Source organism: Gorilla gorilla, chromosome 14 (genome assembly GCF_029281585.2).
Source record: "Gorilla gorilla gorilla isolate KB3781 chromosome 14, NHGRI_mGorGor1-v2.1_pri, whole genome shotgun sequence".
NCBI lineage: Eukaryota > Metazoa > Chordata > Mammalia > Primates > Hominidae > Gorilla > Gorilla gorilla.
This window is the reverse complement of record NC_073238.2, coordinates 75,136,347-75,156,685: the sequence shown is the minus strand read 5'-3', so window position 1 is coordinate 75,156,685 and position 20,339 is coordinate 75,136,347. Positions and strand designations below refer to the sequence as shown.

Below are 20,339 nucleotides of genomic sequence, written 5' to 3'. Positions count from 1 at the left end.
CAGATCTGTGGTGTTATTTATGAGGCGTCTGTTCTGTTCCATTGGTCTATATATTTGTTTTGGTACCAATATCATGCTGTTTGGGTTACTGTAGCCTTTTAGAATAGTTTGAAGTCACGTAGCATGATGCCTCCAGCTTTGTTCTTTTTGCTTAGGATTGTCTTTGCTACATGGGCTCCTTTTTGGTCCCATCTGAAATTTAAAGTAGTTTTTTCTAATTCTGTGAAGAAAACCAATGGTAGCTTGATGGGGATAGCACTGAATCTATACATTACTTTGGGCAGTATGGCCATTTTCATGATATTGATTCTTCCTATCCGTGAGCATGGAATATTTTTCCATTTGTTTGTATCCTCTCTTATTTCCTTGAGCAATGGTTTCTAGTTCTCCTTGAAGAGGTCCTTCACATCCCTTGTAAGTTGTATTCCTAGGTATTCTCTTTGTAGCAATTATGAATGGCAGTTCACTCATGATTTGGCTCTCTGTTTGTATATTACCGGTGTATAGGAATGCTTGTGATTTTTGCACATTGGCTTTGTATCCTGAGTTTGCTAAAGTTGCTTATCAGCTTAAGGAGATTTTGAACTGAGACAATGAGGTTTTCTAAATATACAATCATGTCATCTGCAAACACAGACAATTTGACTTCCTCTCTTCCTATGTGAATACTCTTTATTTCTTTCTGTTGCCTGAATGCCCTGGCCAGAACATCCAATACTACGTTGAATAGGAGTGGTGAGAGAGGGCATCCTTGTCTTGTGCCAGTCTTTCCCTCTACAAATTGCTTTAAATGTGTCCCAGAGATTCTGGTATTTTTTGTCTTTGTTCTCATTGGTTTCAAAGAACTTATTTACTTTTGCCTTAATTTTTTTATTTACCCAGTAGTCATTCAGGAGCAGGTTGTTCAGTTTCCACCTATTTGTGCCATTCTGAGTGAGTTTCTTAATCCTGAGTTTTAATTTCATTGCACTGTGGTCTGACAGACTGTTTGTTATTATTTTCGTTCTTTTGCATTTGCTGAGGAGTGTTTTACTTCCAACTATGTGCTAAATTTTAAAGTATGACGTAGTGCTGAGAAGAATGTATATGCTCTTGACTAGAGGTGGAGAGTTCTGTAGATGTCTATTAGGTCCGCTTGGTCCAGAGCTGAGTTCAAGTCCTGAATATCCTTGTTAATTTTCTGTCTCGATGACCTCATATTGACAGTGGGGTGTTAAAGTCTCCCACTATTATTGTGTGGGAGTCTAAGATCTCTTTGTAGGTCTCTAAGAACTTGCTTTATGAATCTGGGTGCTCCTGTATTGGGTGCATATATATTTAGGATAGTTAGCTCTTCTTGCATTGATCCTTTTACCATTATGTAATGCCCTTGTCTCTTTTGATCTTTGTTGGTTTAAAGCCTGTTTCATCAGAAACTAGGATTGCAACCCCTGCATTTTTTTTTGCTTGCCATTTGCTTGGTAAATATTCCTCCATCCCCATATTTTGAGCCTATGTGTGTCTTTGCACGTGAGATGGGTCTCCTGAATACAGCACACTGATGGGTCTTGACTCTTTATCCAATTTGTCAGTCTGTGCCTTTTAATTGGGGCATTTAGCCCATTTACATTTAAGGTTAATATTATTATGTGTGAATGTGATCATGTCATTATGATGCTAGCTGGTTATTTTGCCCTTTAGCTGATGCAGTTTCTTCATAGTGTCGATGTTCTTTTGTTTGTTTGTTTGTTTCATTCTGTCACCCAGGCTGGAGTGCCGTAGTGCAATCTCACCTCCCAGGTTCCAGTGATTATCCTGCCTCAGCCTCTCAAGTAGCTGGGATTATAGGCATGCACCACAACGCCCGGCTAGTTTTTGTATTTTTAGTAGAGACGGGCTTTCACCATGTTAGCCAGGCTGGTCTCAAACTCCTCAAACTCGATCCTGACCTTGTGATCCGCCCACCCTGGCCTCCAAAAGTGCTAGGATTACAGGCATGAGCCACTGCAGTCGGCCAGTGTCAATGTTCTTTAAAATTTGGTGTTTTTGCAGTGGTTAGTACAGGTTGCTCCTTTCCATATATAGTGCTTCCTTCAGGAACTCTTGTAAGGTAGGCCTGGTGGTGATAAAATCTCTCAGCATTTTCTTGTCTGTAAAGGATTTTATTTCTCCTTTGCTTTTGAAGCTTAGTTTGACTGGTATGAAAATCTAGATATGAAATTCTTAAAGAAAACTCTTCTTTAAGAATGTTGAATAGTGGCCCCCACTCTTCTGGCTTGTAGGGTTTCTGCAGAGAGATGTGCCATTAGTCTGATGGGTTTCCCTTTGAGAGTAACCTGACCTTTGTCTCTGGCTTCCCTTAATATTTTTTCCTTCATTTCAACCTTGGTGAATCTGATGATTATGTGTCTTGGGGTTGCTCTTCTCGAGGAGTATTTTTGTGGTGTTCTCTGTATTTTCTGAATTTGAATGTTGGCCTGTCTTGCTAGGTTGGGGAAGTTCTTCCGGACAATATCCTGAAGTGTGTTTTCCAACTTGGTTCCATTCTCCCTGTCACTTTCAGGTACACCAATCAAATGTAGGTTTGGTCTTTTCACATAGTCCCATATTTCTTGGAGGCTTTCATTGCTCCTTTTCATTCTTTTTTCTCTAATCTTGTCTTTCCACTTCATTTCATTAAGTTGATCTTCAATCTCTGATATCCTTTCTTCCACTTTATCAGTTCGGCTATTGATACTTGTGTATGCTTCACGAAGTTCTCGTGCTATGTTTTTCAATTCCATCAGGTCATTTATGTTCTTCTCTAAACTAGTTATTCCAGTTAGCAATTCCTCTAACCTTTTTTCAAGGTTCTTAGCTTCCTTGCATTGGGTTAGAACATGCTCCTTTAGTTAAGAAGCACTGTGCTGAGAGATCCGCTGCTTGCTTCAGAGCCGGCAGGCAGGAATGTTTATGTCTGCTGAAGCTGTGCCCACAGCCGCCCTGGGACAGTTGCTCTGTCCCAGGGACATGGGAGTTTTATCTATAATCCCCTGACTGAGGCATCTGCCTTTCTTTGACAAATGCCCTCCCCAGAGAGGAAGAATCCAGAGACGCAGTCTGGCTACAGCATATTTGCCAAGCTGTGGTGGACTCTGCCCAGTGAGAACTTCCTGGTTGCTTTGTTTACACTGTGAGGGGAAAACTGCCTACTAAGGCTTAGTAATGGCAGACACCCCTCTCCCCAACCAAGCTCAAGCATCCCAGTTCAACTTCAGACTGTGGTGCTGGCAGCGAGAATTTCAAGCCAGTGGATCTTAGCTTGTTGGGCTCTGTGGGGGTGGGATCCGCTGAGCTAGACTACTTGGCGCCCTGGCTTCAGCCCCCTTTCCAGCAGAGTGAACAGTTCTGTCTCACTGGCATTCCAGGCGTCACTGGGGTATGAAAAAATAACTCCTGCAGCTAGGTTAGTGTCTGCCCAAAAGGCCATCAGTTTTGTGCTGGAAACCCAGGGTCCTGGTGGCATGAGCACCCAAGGGAATCTCCTGGTCTGCAGGTTGTGAAGACTGTGAGAAAAGCATAGTATCTGGGCCGAAGTGCACTATTCCTCATGGCACAATACCTCATGGCTTATCTTGGCTATGGGAGAGAGTTCCCTGACCCCTTGTGCTTCCCAGGTGAGGCAACGCCCCACTCTGCTTCTGCTCGCCCTCCATGGGCTGGCTGCACACACTGTCTAACCAGTTCCAATGAGATGAGCCTCATTGGTACCTCAACTGAGGTACCTCAGTTGAAAATGCAGAAATCACCTGCCTTCTGCCTTAGTCTCGCTAGAAGCTGCAGGCTGGAGCTGTTCCTATTCAGCCACCTTGCCAGCCACCACCGAATCAAATATTTTTTTAAGGAAAGATAAAAGCTGTAATGCTTTTTAGTTCATATGACTTTAATATTTAAGAAACAAAATGTCTTAAGGATGGTAAAATGCAAGTGTCATCAAAATGCAAATATGTGGTCTAAATCATACAAGTCAGATACTAGGTTTGCTAAATGTTTTAAGGTTGTAAACTGCCTGCTTTACAGACAGGCAAGTCCTGGGACACATGGAGTTAGATGCCGGAAAGTCAGACCTTATCTGCACTTCTGTCTGGGTCCTAGGCTCCATACCTGGTACACAATTAAAACTGCTTACTAACCAGGTTTTTCATCAAAAGTAAAAGTTGCTAAGAGTTTACATTGCAACATGTATTTGAGATTACTAAACAGTTTTACAAGCAAGGTGTATAAAAACAGTAACTTTTTTAGTAAAAGATTATAAGAAAGCATGAAAATGTAAATTTTGCCCAGGGATGAGTGATTATCTCAGATTTGATAAGATAAACCTAGAGGTAATTAAGCAAGTTATAAAAAGATTTTAAAAATTCTAAAATTTTTAAAATTAATCTTGCAAAAACACACAAACATTAACTAAATTCAAAAAAGTATTATATGATCTTTTCATAAATTGAGCATTGAAATAAAAGCACAGCAAGGTTTTCTTCTGATGCCAATCTGCCCTTTAGCAAAAAGCATTATAAAAGGTTTGTAAAGATTTCATTTATGGTCAAACTGGTTAAGATTAGATGGAATCGTCTATAAGGTTTCATTTAAACCAATTGGGGTTAACATTAATAAACTAATGCAAGGGTACAATTTGGCTTTCAACAGGATTTTCATGTAATAGTAAAGGCTAATGAAAGGCTTTTGCCTTTTGAGTTATCATTTTGGCAAAATAAATAATTTGTAGCAATATGGAATTCTATTTCATAACATCAAGTGTTTTAAGTCCTCCAACATTTAGCAGCCTTCCCAAAATCAAACTTCAAGTTTCAAAATTTTCTTTCCTGATACCTTGCTTTCTGGATGGTTCAGAGGGCCCCTGAAACATCCAGAGAAGAGATAAACAGGATTGTTTGGCATGTTTAGTCACATTAGATTTCCGAAATGATGTGCAATCTTCTTTAAGTTATATTTTGGTGAATAATACTAATATATGTTCCAATATTGTATGGAATTTCTAAAAGTCGAATGTCTAATTATATCCTATTAATCATAATTAAGGTTGTCAAGTTATTGTAAACCACAGATAACTAAACTTTATCAGTCACGTTTTTAACTGTAACTACCCTGGAAATGTCATTTGCAGACAATTCTTGTCTTGCTTTGTTCCTTCTCAAAAGATGAGTTACAATCAAGCTATACAACTTTAACAGGTGCTCTCAAATGCAGGATTCTAATAGCTTTGAAGATTGTAACACTGGAATAGAGAAAAAGGTACAGGACTCATGAAGAACTGAAATGTTCACAAGTATCAAGCAAAACAGAAGTTAACTAAATGGACTAAACTCAGAAAGCTAAAGGAACCGTTTTTATTTTTCTTAGAATATTGATGATCCTTTCAGAGTCAAGGAAACTTATTTTGAACTATTTACAGCCTTTAATAATTGAATAAGGTATTCTCCTGTGAACAAAGTTTGGAGCATGTTTGTTTCTCTCTGCCTGGTTCCTCTAGAATTTCAAAACTATCTCTGAGTACTCTTAATTTATCACAATATAGTAGTTTGCATCAGTTCAGTAAGAATCCATTTTCCTTTTGCAACAGGACACAATTAGAAAAACTGGTTATTTTATCAAGGCTTTGACTGGAAGGATATGCTTCCCTTTAAGGAGTCAATCTCAACTTGCAGAGACAATAAAATTCCCATGGAGAGAACTGGCCTCATACCTAAATATATAATCCTGTACAGGGTTCCTGACCTGTGGTCAGTAAAGAATGTCACTTTCTAACAGGACCAGGAGCTCCCGGTTTATCCTGGGGCCTTTAGAGGAGAAGATCACCCAACTCACAGGTATTTGAAGATACAAACCCATGGCTGAGCTCAGCTTTAAAAGATCTTATCTGAGGTTCCATGTGGAACAGAGTTCCATCAAAGACAATCCAAAAGGCTTATATAGAAATAATCATTCTTGCTGCACTTTATGCAAATAATCAGGCCAAGTATAAGACTAAAGTTTATTCTACAAAAAACATAGTCCTATCATAATTTGTTTTTACCAAAAATAAGGACTAGAGAGAGAAAAATTATGACCCAAAGCTTATACATTTGTCATTAAATTCCAGTCTCATTAATTGTTTTTTAGTTTATTTTGCTGACATTTTAGACTAACCCTGCTTATTCCTGTGAATCAAGTGGTGATCTCTTGCAGCTTGGAAGAAACAAAAAGGCATGGGTAATATAAAAATCTGGATCAATATCCTAGTTCTGGACAATTATCCTGCAAATTCTGTCAGGTAATGAAAGTGAGTAGGGTGCCCATAACCCAGAGGTTCATTTGGGAAGATAAAACTAAGGACCTTCATAGAACCACAAAAGGAAATTCTGTATCTTAGCAAGTAAAATTTTAGATGGAAATTATGTACTACACAACACTCGTGGGAATTGCTATACTCACTCTACTATTTGCAGTAGGGTTATACACGTTACCACCTTCTAACTGGAATATCAGACAGAGAGTTTCCATTGCTATAGTATTTTGTGTAATTATTATCCTGATAGCAGGAATAATAGTTACCAACAAAAAAGAAGCATAAAAATTTTACTATCACTGAGTCTGCTAGAACTTTATTGGGTTTGGTAACATGTCACACCCTGGCTATGCAAATAAGGTAATAAAGGAAAGAGATTTTATATCAGAAAGGATCTTGTATAGTAAGTACTTGTCCTAAAGAGAATAGTTGGTTGTTTAAAAGAGAAATGTTCAGGACAAGTCAGAAGGTTTAAGCATTTTGTGGATGGTTTGGGGAAGTCATAAAATGATTTTATGGATGGTAAACACTTGTCCTAAAAAGAATCTTTGGTTGTTTAAAAAGAAGGATGTTAAGGACAAGTAGGAAAGTTTAAGCATGTCTTAGATGGTCTGTGGAAGTCAGGGAGGGATTAATAATTGCAGAAAACATTTAGCCAAGGTTAACACTGAAGTTACTCTAGCTATCCAAATCCAATGCCACTTATCCCAAAAGGAATGTTCCATTTATATTAGTGTTTCAGCAACATCTGGTGGAGGCAAACCAGTATTACAAACCCATCGGAATGGCTGACAGCAATCAAACTCCAAATGGTGCTGTAGACAGAACAATGCATGGACACATCTTTCTTCTGAGGACCTTTAGATTGATCCTAGGAGGAGCCCTAGCTGTTGTTCCCCACACAATGCCTCTCTTCAGCAGGAAGTAGCCAAAAGAGTCATCGTCCAACACCCCCTAACAGCAGTTAGAGTTACCACTCCAGCGGGGGGAATGATACAGGAGTTAAGAAGAAATTACTTAGGCAGATAGTGAGTGTCCATTCCAGTGAGAACAAACCTCTGCCCTTTCCATGATGGAAAATGTGCAATACAATCAACCTGCCAACAGGTAGCTGGCTGATCACCCCAAGGAATAGTCAGTGGCCATAGCCACGTCAGCCTTGGTGAGTGGAGGTCCATGTTGCTGAGCCCAAGCGTAACCTCCCTCCCTCCCACCATGGCCACTTTGTTCATGGGCACATTGGAATATAACAGGTGTGGCTGGAACAGAGGTTGAGGTGGTGTCCACAGATTGGGTCATCCTATCCACTTGATTACTAAAATCCTCCTCTGCTGAGGTCACCCATTAATTAGCACTCACATGGGATACAAACATCTTCAAAGTTTTTGACCACTCAGAGTGGTCCATCAACATACCTCTTTCCCAAATTTCTTTGTCACCAATTTTCCAATCATGCTTCTTCCAAGTCCCTGATAATCCAGCCAAACCATTGGCTACAGCCCATGAATCAGTATATAATCGCACATTTCGCCATTTCTCCTTAAATGCAAAGTGCACAACTAGGTGCACTGCTTGAAGTTCTGCCCACTGGGAAGATTACCCTTCACTGCTATCCTTCAGAAATGTCTTAGAAAGGGGCTGTAGGCTGCGGCTGTCCACTTTTGGGTGGTGCCTGCATATTGTGCAGAACCCTCTGTGAACCAGGCCCCAGTCTTCTCTTCCTCTGTCAACTGATCATAGGGACTCCCCATGAGGCCACTGGTGCAGGCTTGGGGAGACAAGGCAGGGTGGCAGGAGTGGAGACCATGGACATTTGAGCCACTTCCTCATGTAACTTACTTGTGCCTTCAGGACCTGCTCAAGCCTAATCACATATACCACTTCCATTTGATGATGGAATGCTGCTGTGCATGAGCCATTTTATGGTGAGATAGGTCAGAAAGCACCCAGTTCATGATAGGCAGTTCAGGTTGCATGGTGACTTGATGACCCATAGTCAAATGTTCAGTTTCCACCAAAACCCAGTAACAGGCCAAGAGCCGTCTCTCAAAAAAAGAGCAGTTATCCACAGAAGATGGCAGGGCCTTGCTCCAAAATCCTAGAGACTTCTGCTGTGATTCACCTATGGCGGCCTGCGAAAGGCTCCAACTAGCATCTGTGCCACTGACACCTCAAGCACCATTGGATCTGCTGGGTCATATGGCCCAAGTGGCAGAGCAGCTTGCACAGCAGCCTGGACCTGTTGCAGAGCCTTCTCCTGTTCTGGACCCCACTCAAAACCGGCAGCCTTTTGGGTCACTTGATAAATCCGCCAGAGTAACACATCCAAATGAGTAATGTGTTGCCTCCAAAATCCAAATAGGCCCACTAGGCATTGTGCCTCTTTCTTGGTTATAGGAGGGGCCAAATGCAGCAACTTATCCTTCACCTTAGAACGAATATCTCAACATGCTCCACACCACTGGACCTCTAGAAACTTTACTGAGGCAGAACACCCCTGAATTTTAGTCAGATTTATTTCCCATCCTCTGGCATGCAAATATCTCACCAATAAGCCCACTGTGTTTGCTACTTCATGCTTACTGGATCCAATCAGCATTATGTCATCACTGTAAGAGACCAGTGTGATATCTTGCAGAAGTGAAAAGTGATCAAGTTCTCTCTGAATACAATTATGACACAAAGCCAGCGAGTTGATATACCCCTGAGGAAGGACAGTAAAGGTATATTTCTGGCCTTGCCAGCTGAAGGCAAATTGCTTCGGGTGGACCTTATGGACCAGAATGGAGAAAAAGGCATTTGCCAAGTCAATGACTACATACCAGGTACCAGGAGATGTGTTAATTTGCTCAAGCAATGAAACCATATCTGGTACAGCAGCTGCAATTGGAGTCACCACTTGATAATCCACTGTAATTCTCCAAGATCCATCTGTCTTCTGCACAGGCCAAATGGGAGAGTTGAATGGGGATGTGGTGGGAATCATCACCCCTGTGTCTTTCAGGTCCTTGATGGTGGCACTAATCTCTGCAATCCCTCCAGGGATGCAATATTGTTTTTGATTTACTATTTTTCTAGGTAGAGGCAGCTCTAATGGCTTCCACTTGGCCTTTTCCACCATAATCACCCTCACCCTACCAGTCAGGGAGCCAGTGTGAGGGTTCTGCCAGCTGCTAAGTATGTCTATTCCAATTATGCATTCTGGCACTGGGGAAATGACCACAGGATGAGTCCGCGTACCCACTGGACCCACTGTAATTTGGACCTGAGCTAAAACTCCTTTAATTTCCTGACCTCCATAAGCCCCTACTTTAACTGGAGGACCACAGTGACATTTTGGGTCCCCTGGAATCAACATCAGCTGAGCCAGTTTCCAGTAGTCCCCAAAACGTTTGATCATTTCTCTTTCCCCAATGCACAGTTACCTTGGTAAAAGGCTGGAGGTCTCCTTGGGGAAGGATAGGAGAAAGATTCACTGCATAAACTGTCGGTGGGGTCTTTCCTCAAGGGGACCCAGCCTCCCCTTCATTCAAGGGATTCTGGGTCTGTAAACTGGCTGAAAATTGATTGAGGGGCCACAAATCTCTACTTTCATAATTCAAATTAGTCTTTTGTCCATTAGACCTAGAAGCTTTCTGCTTATGTAGGAATGCAGTAGGTTTCCTATCAATTTCACATCTAGGAACACCATGATTAATTAGCCAATGCCAGAGCTCTACACAAGTCAGAATATTCTGATTGCCGTTTTGCTTCTACCGTCCATTACAGTAGCTACGCTTAACCTTGCCTTTGATGGTTGAGTGCCACCACTTGGCCCCTGCCACCCTGGGATCCAATTATTCCCAGTGTAGTTAAATTTTGTAGTTGAGTGACTGCAGTTCACACTGTTAGCTCTGACATACAGAGAAGAGCAATTACAGGGCATCTTCAAAGATGCCTGTGCTGCCCTCACAAATCTATTTTGCAAGGCATTGCTCAAGGGTATATCTTCTGGACCCTCCCAGCTGGAATGAGTAGGTCTAAAGAGACTAATCCACTCCACCATCCCAATCTTCCTAAGCCATTGTATCCCTTCCTCTACATTAAGCCAAGGGAGATCAGGCATTTCCAGCTTGCTCACAGTGGGCCATCTTTTAATCCACATTTCAGCTAACCAAGCAAATAAACTATTAGCCTTTTTTTTTTTAACCCCCCGAGCTGCAATATTAAATGCAGATTCAGGCCTACTTAGCAGGCCTGAATCAATAAATTCAGCCTGATCCAACTCAATGTTGCTTCCACCATCATCCCATACCCTTAATATACATTCCCATGTCTGCTCTTCAGATTTCTGTTTATATAAATTAGAAAACTCAAGCCATTACTGGGGATGGGGAAGCTGTTTCTTCTAGCAAAAAAAAATTCATCAGAGTTTACAAACTCAGTGTCCCCAGCTTCATCAGGGTCCACCCACACATCCCCATTCCAAGCTACAAGGTCCTACTCTTTTCCAACCAATGCCCTCACTTTTAAAGTAGACACCTGGCAGGACTGTGCATGCACCTTTCATTTCATGTCAGCCACTCACATGATAAGAGCTTGTGTCTGTTTTTCCACAATTTCAGCTTTTTCTCCACAGGAGATAATGAAAGACAGGACTAGCTGGATTTCCTAGGCCGACTAAGAATTCGTAAGCCTAGCTGGGGAAGGTGACTGCACCCACCTTTAAACACAGAGCTTAGTTCACACCCGACCAATCAGGTAGTAAAGAGAGCTCACTAAAATGCTAATTAGGCAAAAACAGAAGAAATAGCCAATCATCTATCACCTGAGAGCACAGGGGGAGGGACAATGATCGGGATCTAAACCCAGGCATTCGAGCTGGCAACGACAACCCCCTTTGAGTGCCCTCCCATTTTATGGGAGCTCTGTTTTCACTCTATTAAATCTTGCAACTGCACACTCTTCTGGTCCATGTTTGTTAAGACTCAAGCTGAGCTTTCGCTTGCCATCCACCACTGCTGTTCACCGCCGTTCCAGACCCGCCGTTGACTTCCACCCTTCTGGATCCAGCAGGGTGTCCACTGCGTTTCTGATCCAGCGGGGTGCCAGCTGCCGCTCCCAATCAGGCTAAAGACTTGCCATTGTTCCTGTATGGCTAAGTCCCCGGTTCGTCCTAATTGAGCTAAAAACTAGTTGCTGGGTTCCACGGTTTTCTTCCGTGACCCACCGCTTCTAACACAGCTATAACACTGCATGGCCCAAGGTTCCATTCCTTAGAATCCATGAGGCCAAGAATGCCAGGTCAGAGAACAAGCAGCTTGCTGCCATCTTGGAAGCAGCCTGCCACCATCTTGGGAGCTCTAAGAACAAGGACCCTCCAGTAACAATAAGACTCTTACTCAGGGCAATCTTAGCAGATTTGAGGCTCAGTATCTGCTTCTGAAGCCAGGAGACAGGATGCCTGAGTTCATCATTTTCTTTCATCACTTTGTCCACCGAACTTAGAAGCAACCAACCAGCTTCATTATGTTCCTTGGTTCTCCACATATGGTCAAAGGTATTATGTATAGAGTCACTAAACTCCTTGCCTCTCACGAGTGATGAATCAAAAACAGCAAATGCATTTATTTTGCATAACTCTCTAAAAAGTTCATGTGAAGGACTATCAGTGTTCTCCACACTATTAGAAGTAGAGTCCATAGCAGTTTTGGATCTAATCATATTAAGCAGCCAACTCCAAAAATCCCAAATTCAACGAAACAAATACATCCTTAATATTTTGTTCCTCTAGAACCACTCCTGGTACCAAAATCTGTATTAGGGTTCTTTAGAGGGACAAAACTTTCGAGGTTCTATATATATATATATATGTGTGTGTATATATATACGTGTATATATATATACACGTATATATATACGTATATATATACACGTATATATATGTGTATATACACGTATATATATGTGTATATATATGTGTATATATATACGTATATATACGTGTATATATATACGTATATATACGTGTATATATATACGTATATATGTGTGTGTGTATATATATACGTATATATGTGTGTGTGTATATATATACGTATATATATATGTATATATATATATGGGAGTTTGTTAAGTATTAACTCACAAGGTCCCACAATAGACCATCTGCAGGCTACGGAGCAAGGAGAGCCAGTCCAAGTTCCAAAACTGAAGAACTTGGAGTCTGATGTTTGAGGTTAGGAAGCATCCAGCACAGGATAAAGATGTAGGCTGGGAGGCTAGGCCAGTCGGTCTTTTCACATTTTTCTACCTGTTTATATTGTAGCCATACTGGCAGGTGACTAGATTGTGCTCACCCAGATTAAGGGTGGGTCTGCCTTTCCCAGGTCACTGACTCAAATGTTAATCTCCTTTGGCAACACCCTCACAGACACACTCAGGATCAATACTTTGTATTCTTCAGTCCAATCAAGTTGACACTCCATATTAGCCATCACAGCCACAAGATTAGAAATTATGGTTTAAGAGTTATGCAGCTGGAGGCTACAAGATTCTGACCCTCCACAAACTGCTCCTAAGATCAGTGTTCTTGGCTCACTGGCTTCCCCCACCCACCAACTTGTCCTTAAAAACTTTTATCCCACCGGGCTTGGTGGCTCACGCCTGTAATCCCAGCACCTTGGGAGGCCGAAGAAGTGGGTGGATCATCTGAGGTCAGGAGTTTGAGACCAGTTTCACTAATATAGTGAAACCCTGTCTCTACTAAAAATGCAAAAAATTAGCTGGGTGTGGTGGCAGGTGCCTATAATCCCAGCTACTCAAGAGGCTGAGAGAGGAGAATCACTTGAACCCAGGAGGCAGAGGCTGCAGTGAGCCAAGATTGAGCCATCGCACTCCAGCCTGGACAACAAGAGTGAAATGCCATCTCAAAAAAAAAAAAATACCTCTGATTCCTGAATGATCACTGAGACGGATTTGAGTATAATAAAACTCCAGTCTCTCACGATAGCTGGCTCTGCATGAATTACTCTTTCTCTATTGCAATTCCCCTGTCTTGATAAATCAGCTTTATTTAGGCAGTGGGTAAGGTGAATCCATTGAGCAGTTACATAACACTAAGGAGAAAGCCAAGAAATCATGGAAATACCCACAAATGTCCTAATATTGTTATACTGCTGAATTTACCAACACTTGTAACCATCTACTTCTGAACTTTTTGTTATATGAAATAATAAACCTCCATGGTTTAAGCTGTTTTTGGATATTCTGTACCCTAAAGACAAAAATCAACCAAAGTCATTCAACCTCTAAAGGGAGAGGAAAATGAATTTTTGCAAACATCCTTAGATCTGAGAACACTACAGCATGCCAGAAATATGTTTGACTCCACTCATTTATCTTAAAAATTCAAGAATATTTTGCAATTGGGTCCACATAATATATATGCTTGTTTCACAATATTCTTCCCAAAGAGCAGTAGAAAACAAACAAAATCACTTTAGACAAAATTTGACAAAAGATGTGGGGAAGGTGGGGAAGCACAGAAAAATGTATGTTTTTGATGCATCATCTTTTGATGGCTTTTTATCAATCCATTCCAAAATATATTATTAGGACATTAGTAATTTAAGTGAGATAGAAGTTTTAAGTAAATTATTTTTCAAACAGTCCAAATTTTTCATGATTTAATTGTAATCCTTAATGAAAGCCTTCAAGAGTTATAACATCTATCCATAATACATTGCACAAAGCCAGTGGTGGTGGTAAGAAAGAATAAAAGAATCATTTAAATAAATAATACTTTAAATTTGTGGTTAGTTCTTTAGCCTTACCAGTTCTCTATAGACACCTTCATGTTTTCCCTCTGATTTGGTTGACTTTTCTTTCTGTAAAACTTCCCTATTTCGGTTACCAGCAGCATTCATATTGAGATTACTTCTAGCACCACCACCACCTCCTCCAAATGTCTTGGTCTTTAGATAAGAGAAAGATAAAAGAGAGGTATGTAAACAGCATTTAAAAATAGTTCTAAAAACTAAGCTATGACTAAAAACAACTGAAGTAATTAAGTTTCCTAATTATGTTTTACATGAAAAAATAAAATATTAACTTATTCCTTTTGAATAGCAAAAATATCTACTAGTCACAATCTCTTATTCACAAATCCAGGCCAGGCAATAAAAATAATTACATGATTTGTGAATAAAAGGGAAGTCATGAAAATGAGTGTACAACTATAGAGAAGAAAATACTACAAGCATTATGAAGACTACTTGTTAAAATGATTTTAGGGTAAAATACTTGACTACTGCCTTGAGAGTTGGGTTCTAAATCCAGCTACCAGGCAAGGTTATCTTGAATCATTAAAATTATGTCCATAGTATCATAAGATTATGATTGCATAATCTTAGTAAACAAGTTTGAACATTAGATTGAAACTCTCATTACTAATTTATTATTTTCATTAATCATGTAATATGTCATTTCTTACCGACTGCATATAAAAGCTTTTAAGTCTGTATTTCTTATTTGGCCTGTCTTTTTTGAATAAATATATATGTGACATTAAATTTGAAAATTTGATTTTATCTTATTTTTGTTTTTCAAAACTATTAGGAAAAGATTAGGACATAAATGTTGGTTTGGAAAGACACAACTTCATAACTGAAAAGCATCGCCAGTTGTTACCTGTACAGTATGAAACATTTGGTTAAACAATATTTTTATAGTTTTTGTTTTTGTTTTTTGAGACAGGGTCTTTCTGTCACCTAGACTGGAGTGCAGTGGTGCAATCTCAGCTCACTACAACCTCCGCCTCCCAGGCTCAAGTGATTATCCTGCCTCAGCCTCCTCAGTAGCTGGGATTACAGGTATGTGCCACTACCACCTGGCTAATTTTTGTATTTTTAGTAGAGATGGGGTTTCACCATGTTGGCCAGGCTGGTCTCGAACTCCTGACCTGAGATGATCCATCCACCTTGCCCTCCCAAAGTGCTGAGGTTACAGGCATGAGCCACCATGCCTGGCAAATATTTTTATAGTTCTCATGGATATAATAAAAGAAGAAACTAAAACAATTTTTATTAGAGACAATGACCAATATTTTAAAATATGTTTTAAAATGATTACAGTAAGGAAACATCTTACATATAAATTATATATAATACAATAACATTAGAAAATTATTTGAAACAGAAGAAAATACAAAGAAGTATACATGAAAACTTTTTTTAAATGTTGGATGAGCACTAATGGATAACACATTAAGCATCTCTATTAGGTAGCTGATAAACTACAGTATTTACATTTAACTCAAAACAAAATTAAAACCACATCTTCAATTACCAAGGATTCATTACTAGATTCATTCAATTTTGGGTTTATGGAATCCCAGCAAAAAAAAAATATTTGAAATGCCTTCATAGTCATTACTTGGATAACTAGAAAAACGTATTTATTAATGTGATACAAAATTTATTAGACTAGGAGGCAAGGTAGCACAGTTAAGCACATAGGCTTTGTAACTAGACAAGGCTGGGACTTATCTTGGCCCAGCCACTATCTTCAGCCTTCAGGCAAGTCACTTAACTTCCACCTTCCACAGAGCCTCAGGTTTTTCATCTTTAAAACTGGGATTAGAAAACCTACCTCACTGGGATATTTGGAGAATTAAATGACATCATTGATATGAAGTGATTATCTCAGTAGCTGGCACATGGCAAACACTCAATAACAGATGGTATTTACTATTTTGGTTAATATACTAGAACAAAATTACCTGAAAAGTCTGGAATCTCACCTGCTCCAAATTAAATATATTTCCAAAATTTGCATCCCCTAATTCCAAAAGTGCTTTTTCCTTTGGTGCCAGTGAAATAGTCCCATCTTCTGGATGCATTTACTTATAATTTTCTTTCCATTGTATGGATTAAGGAATAGGATAAGCAGCATTTTCAGAGTTGCTTTTTACTGCTCTAAAATAGTTACTACTCACTCATATAAATATCTAGAACCATCACAACCTAAATATTACCCATAAGGTAACTGGTGTTGCCCTTTATGAGCCACATCTTTTTGCTCATATTATATGAATTAGGCATCCATGAGATCATCATGACTGTGAAACTCAAGTGGGCCTTAATGCTGTCTAGCAATCTTACCATATTTCCCTAGCGCACACATATACCTAATCTTCTAGACCACTATTTTACACATTCTCCTCACTTCTCAAACCTCCTTCTCATGTCACTGTTGACCATGCTTACTTCCTTATTAAAAAAAAAACCTGAAATAATCATTAAAGAACTCACATAGATTTTGACCACATCAACCCACACACTGTTGGTAAATGCATGGTCATACTTTATCTTAACCCCATATGGTTTATCATACCACCAACCATATGCATGTTAAGATGAATGAGGATGGAATAAACAACTTCCTCGATTCTATATTAATTCTAAGTCCTCATCTTATATAACTTTTCAATTGCCTTTGATAAGTTTAACACTTCCTTCTCCATAATGTATTTTCTGCATTGTCTGTTTTCATCCTGTTACTGGTCACAGCTTGGCTGGTTCCACTTATGCCATCTAGGCTCTAAGTTCAAATTGAAGTGTTACAGGGTTCATTATTAGCTTTTTCTGTTCTCTATCAACACTCATTCCTTTGGTGATCTCATTTGGCCTCATAATTTTCAATACCATCCATATGTCTACAACTCTCAAGTGCATGTATCTATTTTAAAGCTCACTCTTCAGTCTTACTGTCTATTAAACATTATTACTACATGCATGTCTGATAAGTACCTCAATATTCACATGTTCAAAATGGAGCACCAGATCCTCCTCCCCTCACACCTGCTCCACTCCACACTTCTTCATTTCAAGGCAAGCAACTCTAACCTGCCAATTTCTCTAGGTAAAACTCTTAGATTCATTCTTCTTTTTTTTTTTTTTTTTTTTTTTTGAGATGGAGTTTTGCTCTTGTTGCCCAGGCTGGAGTGCAATAGCACAATCTTGGCTCACCACAACCTCTGCCTGGGTTCAAGCGATTCTCCTGCCTCAGCCTCCCGAGTAGCTGGGATTATAGGCATGCGCCACCACGCCCAGCTAATTTTGTATTTTTAGTAGAGACGGGGTTTCTCCATGTTGGTCAGGCTGGTCTCAAACTCCCGACCTCAGGTGATCTGCCCACCTCAGCCTCCCAAAGTGCTGGGATTACAGGCGTGAGCCACTGTGCCTGGCTAGATTCATTCTTGATACCACATCTTCTCTTGTACCCTATATCCAACCTCAGTAACCCTAATGGCTCCTTCAAAATTCCAGAATCTGACCACTCTGCACTACCTACACAACTGCTATGTTTGTCCAAGGCATCATCATTTTTTTTAAATCCTAGATTATTTAAATAATTCTCTACTTGTTGGTTTCCAATTCTCCTTCTCTGCAACCAAGTCTGAACACAGCAGCTACAATTACTCTTTCGGAATATAGGTCAGCTGAGGTTATTGCTGTGCTCAAAACATTCCAAAGGCTCCCATTTCTCCTTGAATGAAGTACAATGTCTTTACAACAGTTTACAGGGCCCTACATAAGGTAACCTCCATTATCTCTCTTGACTTTATCTTCTACTACTTGTCCCTCTGTTCTCTCTGCTTCCACTGGCCACTCCGCTGTTTCTCTGTGCTCCTGCTTTAGAGCCTTTGCCATGGCTTTTCCTTCTGCCTGGAATACTCTTGCTCAGATAACCAAGTAGTTAATTCTCGTACCTCCTTCAAGTCTTGGCTCAGCTCTCACTATCTTGAGGACTAAACAGACTATTATATTTAAAATTGCAATCTGCTTATTTAGTATGCTTATATTACTATGATTCAGATCTTCTGAGTTACATCGATTGAATCCTACAATTATCACTGGATAACCTTGGACAAGTCCCAAGTTTGTTTGTTAGTTTTGAGCCTCCATAAATTCTCTCATATATAAATTGAGATGTTTTGATGTCTGCTGTAAAAAAAAAAAACTAAGATGCTTTAATTATCAAATATTTATGGGGAAATATAATATCAATTGTGACAACAAAAAGAAGCACATTATAATAGGTTAACTATGCTCCAATAGACAGCTGTAACTGCATCCAACAAAATCCTTGGTAGAAAAGTTCATTTGAGATAAATGTAAATCAAAAGAACATCTTTCTATAATCATTTTAAAAAATATATTCTCAATATCTTCTGAAACTCCATAATTTTATGTATTTCTGGAAAAAAATAAATATATTTCATGCAAATTATATAAAATGTATTAATTTAAGAAATGGTAAAACTGTTTTTTTAAAAGTATGCCTTGTAGAGGAAAAAGTAAAGAATAGCAATAGTCGTGTTTACTGAGAGCTTTGAGCAAGAGTGTTATGATTTGTGCCAAGTAGCAGTAGTATTAGCTCTAAATGTTTTAATTCTCACATATGAAGTAGGTACCATTATTATCTCCGAGTTTCACAGATGAAAAAAATAAAAAACAGGGGATACAAAAAAGCTGAGTAACCATCCAAAGGTGTCAGCAGGATATGCTTCCAGCCTGTGATTCCAGAGCCTGTGCTTCTGGCCCCTTTACTAGGCTGATAACAGAAAGACATTGCGGGAAGAACAACCAAAATTCAAGAACACTACTACTTACACTTCAAAATTAAATAGGAAAGCAGTTGTAAGCTAAGCTTCATTACGGGTTTTGAATAAAGGAAACAATTTCAATCTCACTGGTTAAGAAATGTCTATGTAGCAACTAATTTATGACCTAAAATTTCTTATCAGTCTAAAAGAAATCAATAAATAACTAGGAAAAACACCTATTACAAATAAGCAAATAATTCAAAATAATAAAAAGAGAACTTTGGCTATCAATAATATAAGAGAGAGGAGTTTGTTGTTCAGGATGTTGGTCTGGGCAAAGATTTTTTGGATAAGACCTCAAAAACACAGGCACACAAGTAAAAATAGACAAACGAGATTATATTAAACTAAAAAGCTTCTGCATAGCTAAGAATTCAATCAACAGAGTGAAGAGGCAACCTACAGAATGAAGGAAAATAACTGCAAACTATCCATCTGACAAGGAGTTAATATCTAGAATATATAAGGAACATAACAATTCAAAAGCAAAACAAAACTAAACAAAACAAAAAATAAACCCGGCCAGGCATGGTAGCTCACGCCTGTAATCCCAGCACTTTGGAAGGCCAAAGTGAGCGGATCACCTGAGGTCAGGAGTTCAAGACCAGCCTGGCCAACATGGTGAAACCCTGTCTCTACTAAAAATACAAAAAAAGAATTAGCCAGACACGGTGGTGCACACCTGTGGTCCCAGCTACCTGGGAAGCTGAGGCTGGAGAATAGCTTGAACCTGGGAGGCAGAGGTTACAGTGAGCCAAGATCGCGCCACTGCACTCCAGCCTGGGCAACAGAGCAAGACTCAGTCAAAAATAAAAAAAACAAAAAAACCCAAACAAGCCAATTTAAAAATGGGCAAATGATTTGAATATCATTTTTCAAAAGACCATACAAATGGTCAACAGGTATATGAAAAAATGTCAACATCATTTACCATTGAAATCAGCCCAATAGTCCCATAGACAGTTTTTTTGTATAAACAGAAATTGACCCATCTGATCTTAAAATCTGAAACTTTCATTTCATTTATCTTTATCTGAGTTCTTTCCTCAGGAAATGACACTCAGGCCTTTCAAAAAGTATCAAAGGACTAAAATTAACCAGATCACCACATCCAGACAATGAGATGCCACACCCCTCATTCATCATAATTGCTTCCTTACCCCTCCTTAGTTCCTATTTTCCTGCACATAGATTTTTTCTCTGCTATATAAACCCCTAATTTTAGCCCATCAGGGAGATGGATTTGAGACTGACGACCCATCTCTTCAGCTGTAGCACCCAAATAAAGCCTTCTTTCCTGGCAACACTCATTGTCTCAGTGATTGGCTTACTGTGCAGTGAGCAGCAGGATCTAGACTGGGTGTCTCAGTAACATCATCAGGGAAATGC

At 39.5% G+C, this 20,339-nt stretch overlaps 1 protein-coding gene across 9 annotated transcripts in view; it reads right to left on the bottom strand.

Annotated features, from left to right (window-relative positions):
- The window catches only part of TDRD3 (tudor domain containing 3), a 177,336-nt gene that overhangs the window by 65,292 nt on the left and 91,705 nt on the right, over nt 1-20,339 (bottom strand). For 7 of the 9 annotated variants that reach the window (XM_031001379.3, XM_031001378.3, XM_031001380.3 and 4 more), the window contains exon 8: nt 14,116-14,256. The exons of the other annotated variants lie outside the window; for them this stretch is intronic. In XM_031001379.3, coding sequence (XP_030857239.3) covers nt 14,116-14,256 — 141 coding nt within the window. The remainder of the gene's footprint in view (nt 1-14,115; nt 14,257-20,339) is intronic. 9 annotated transcript variants of the gene reach the window in all.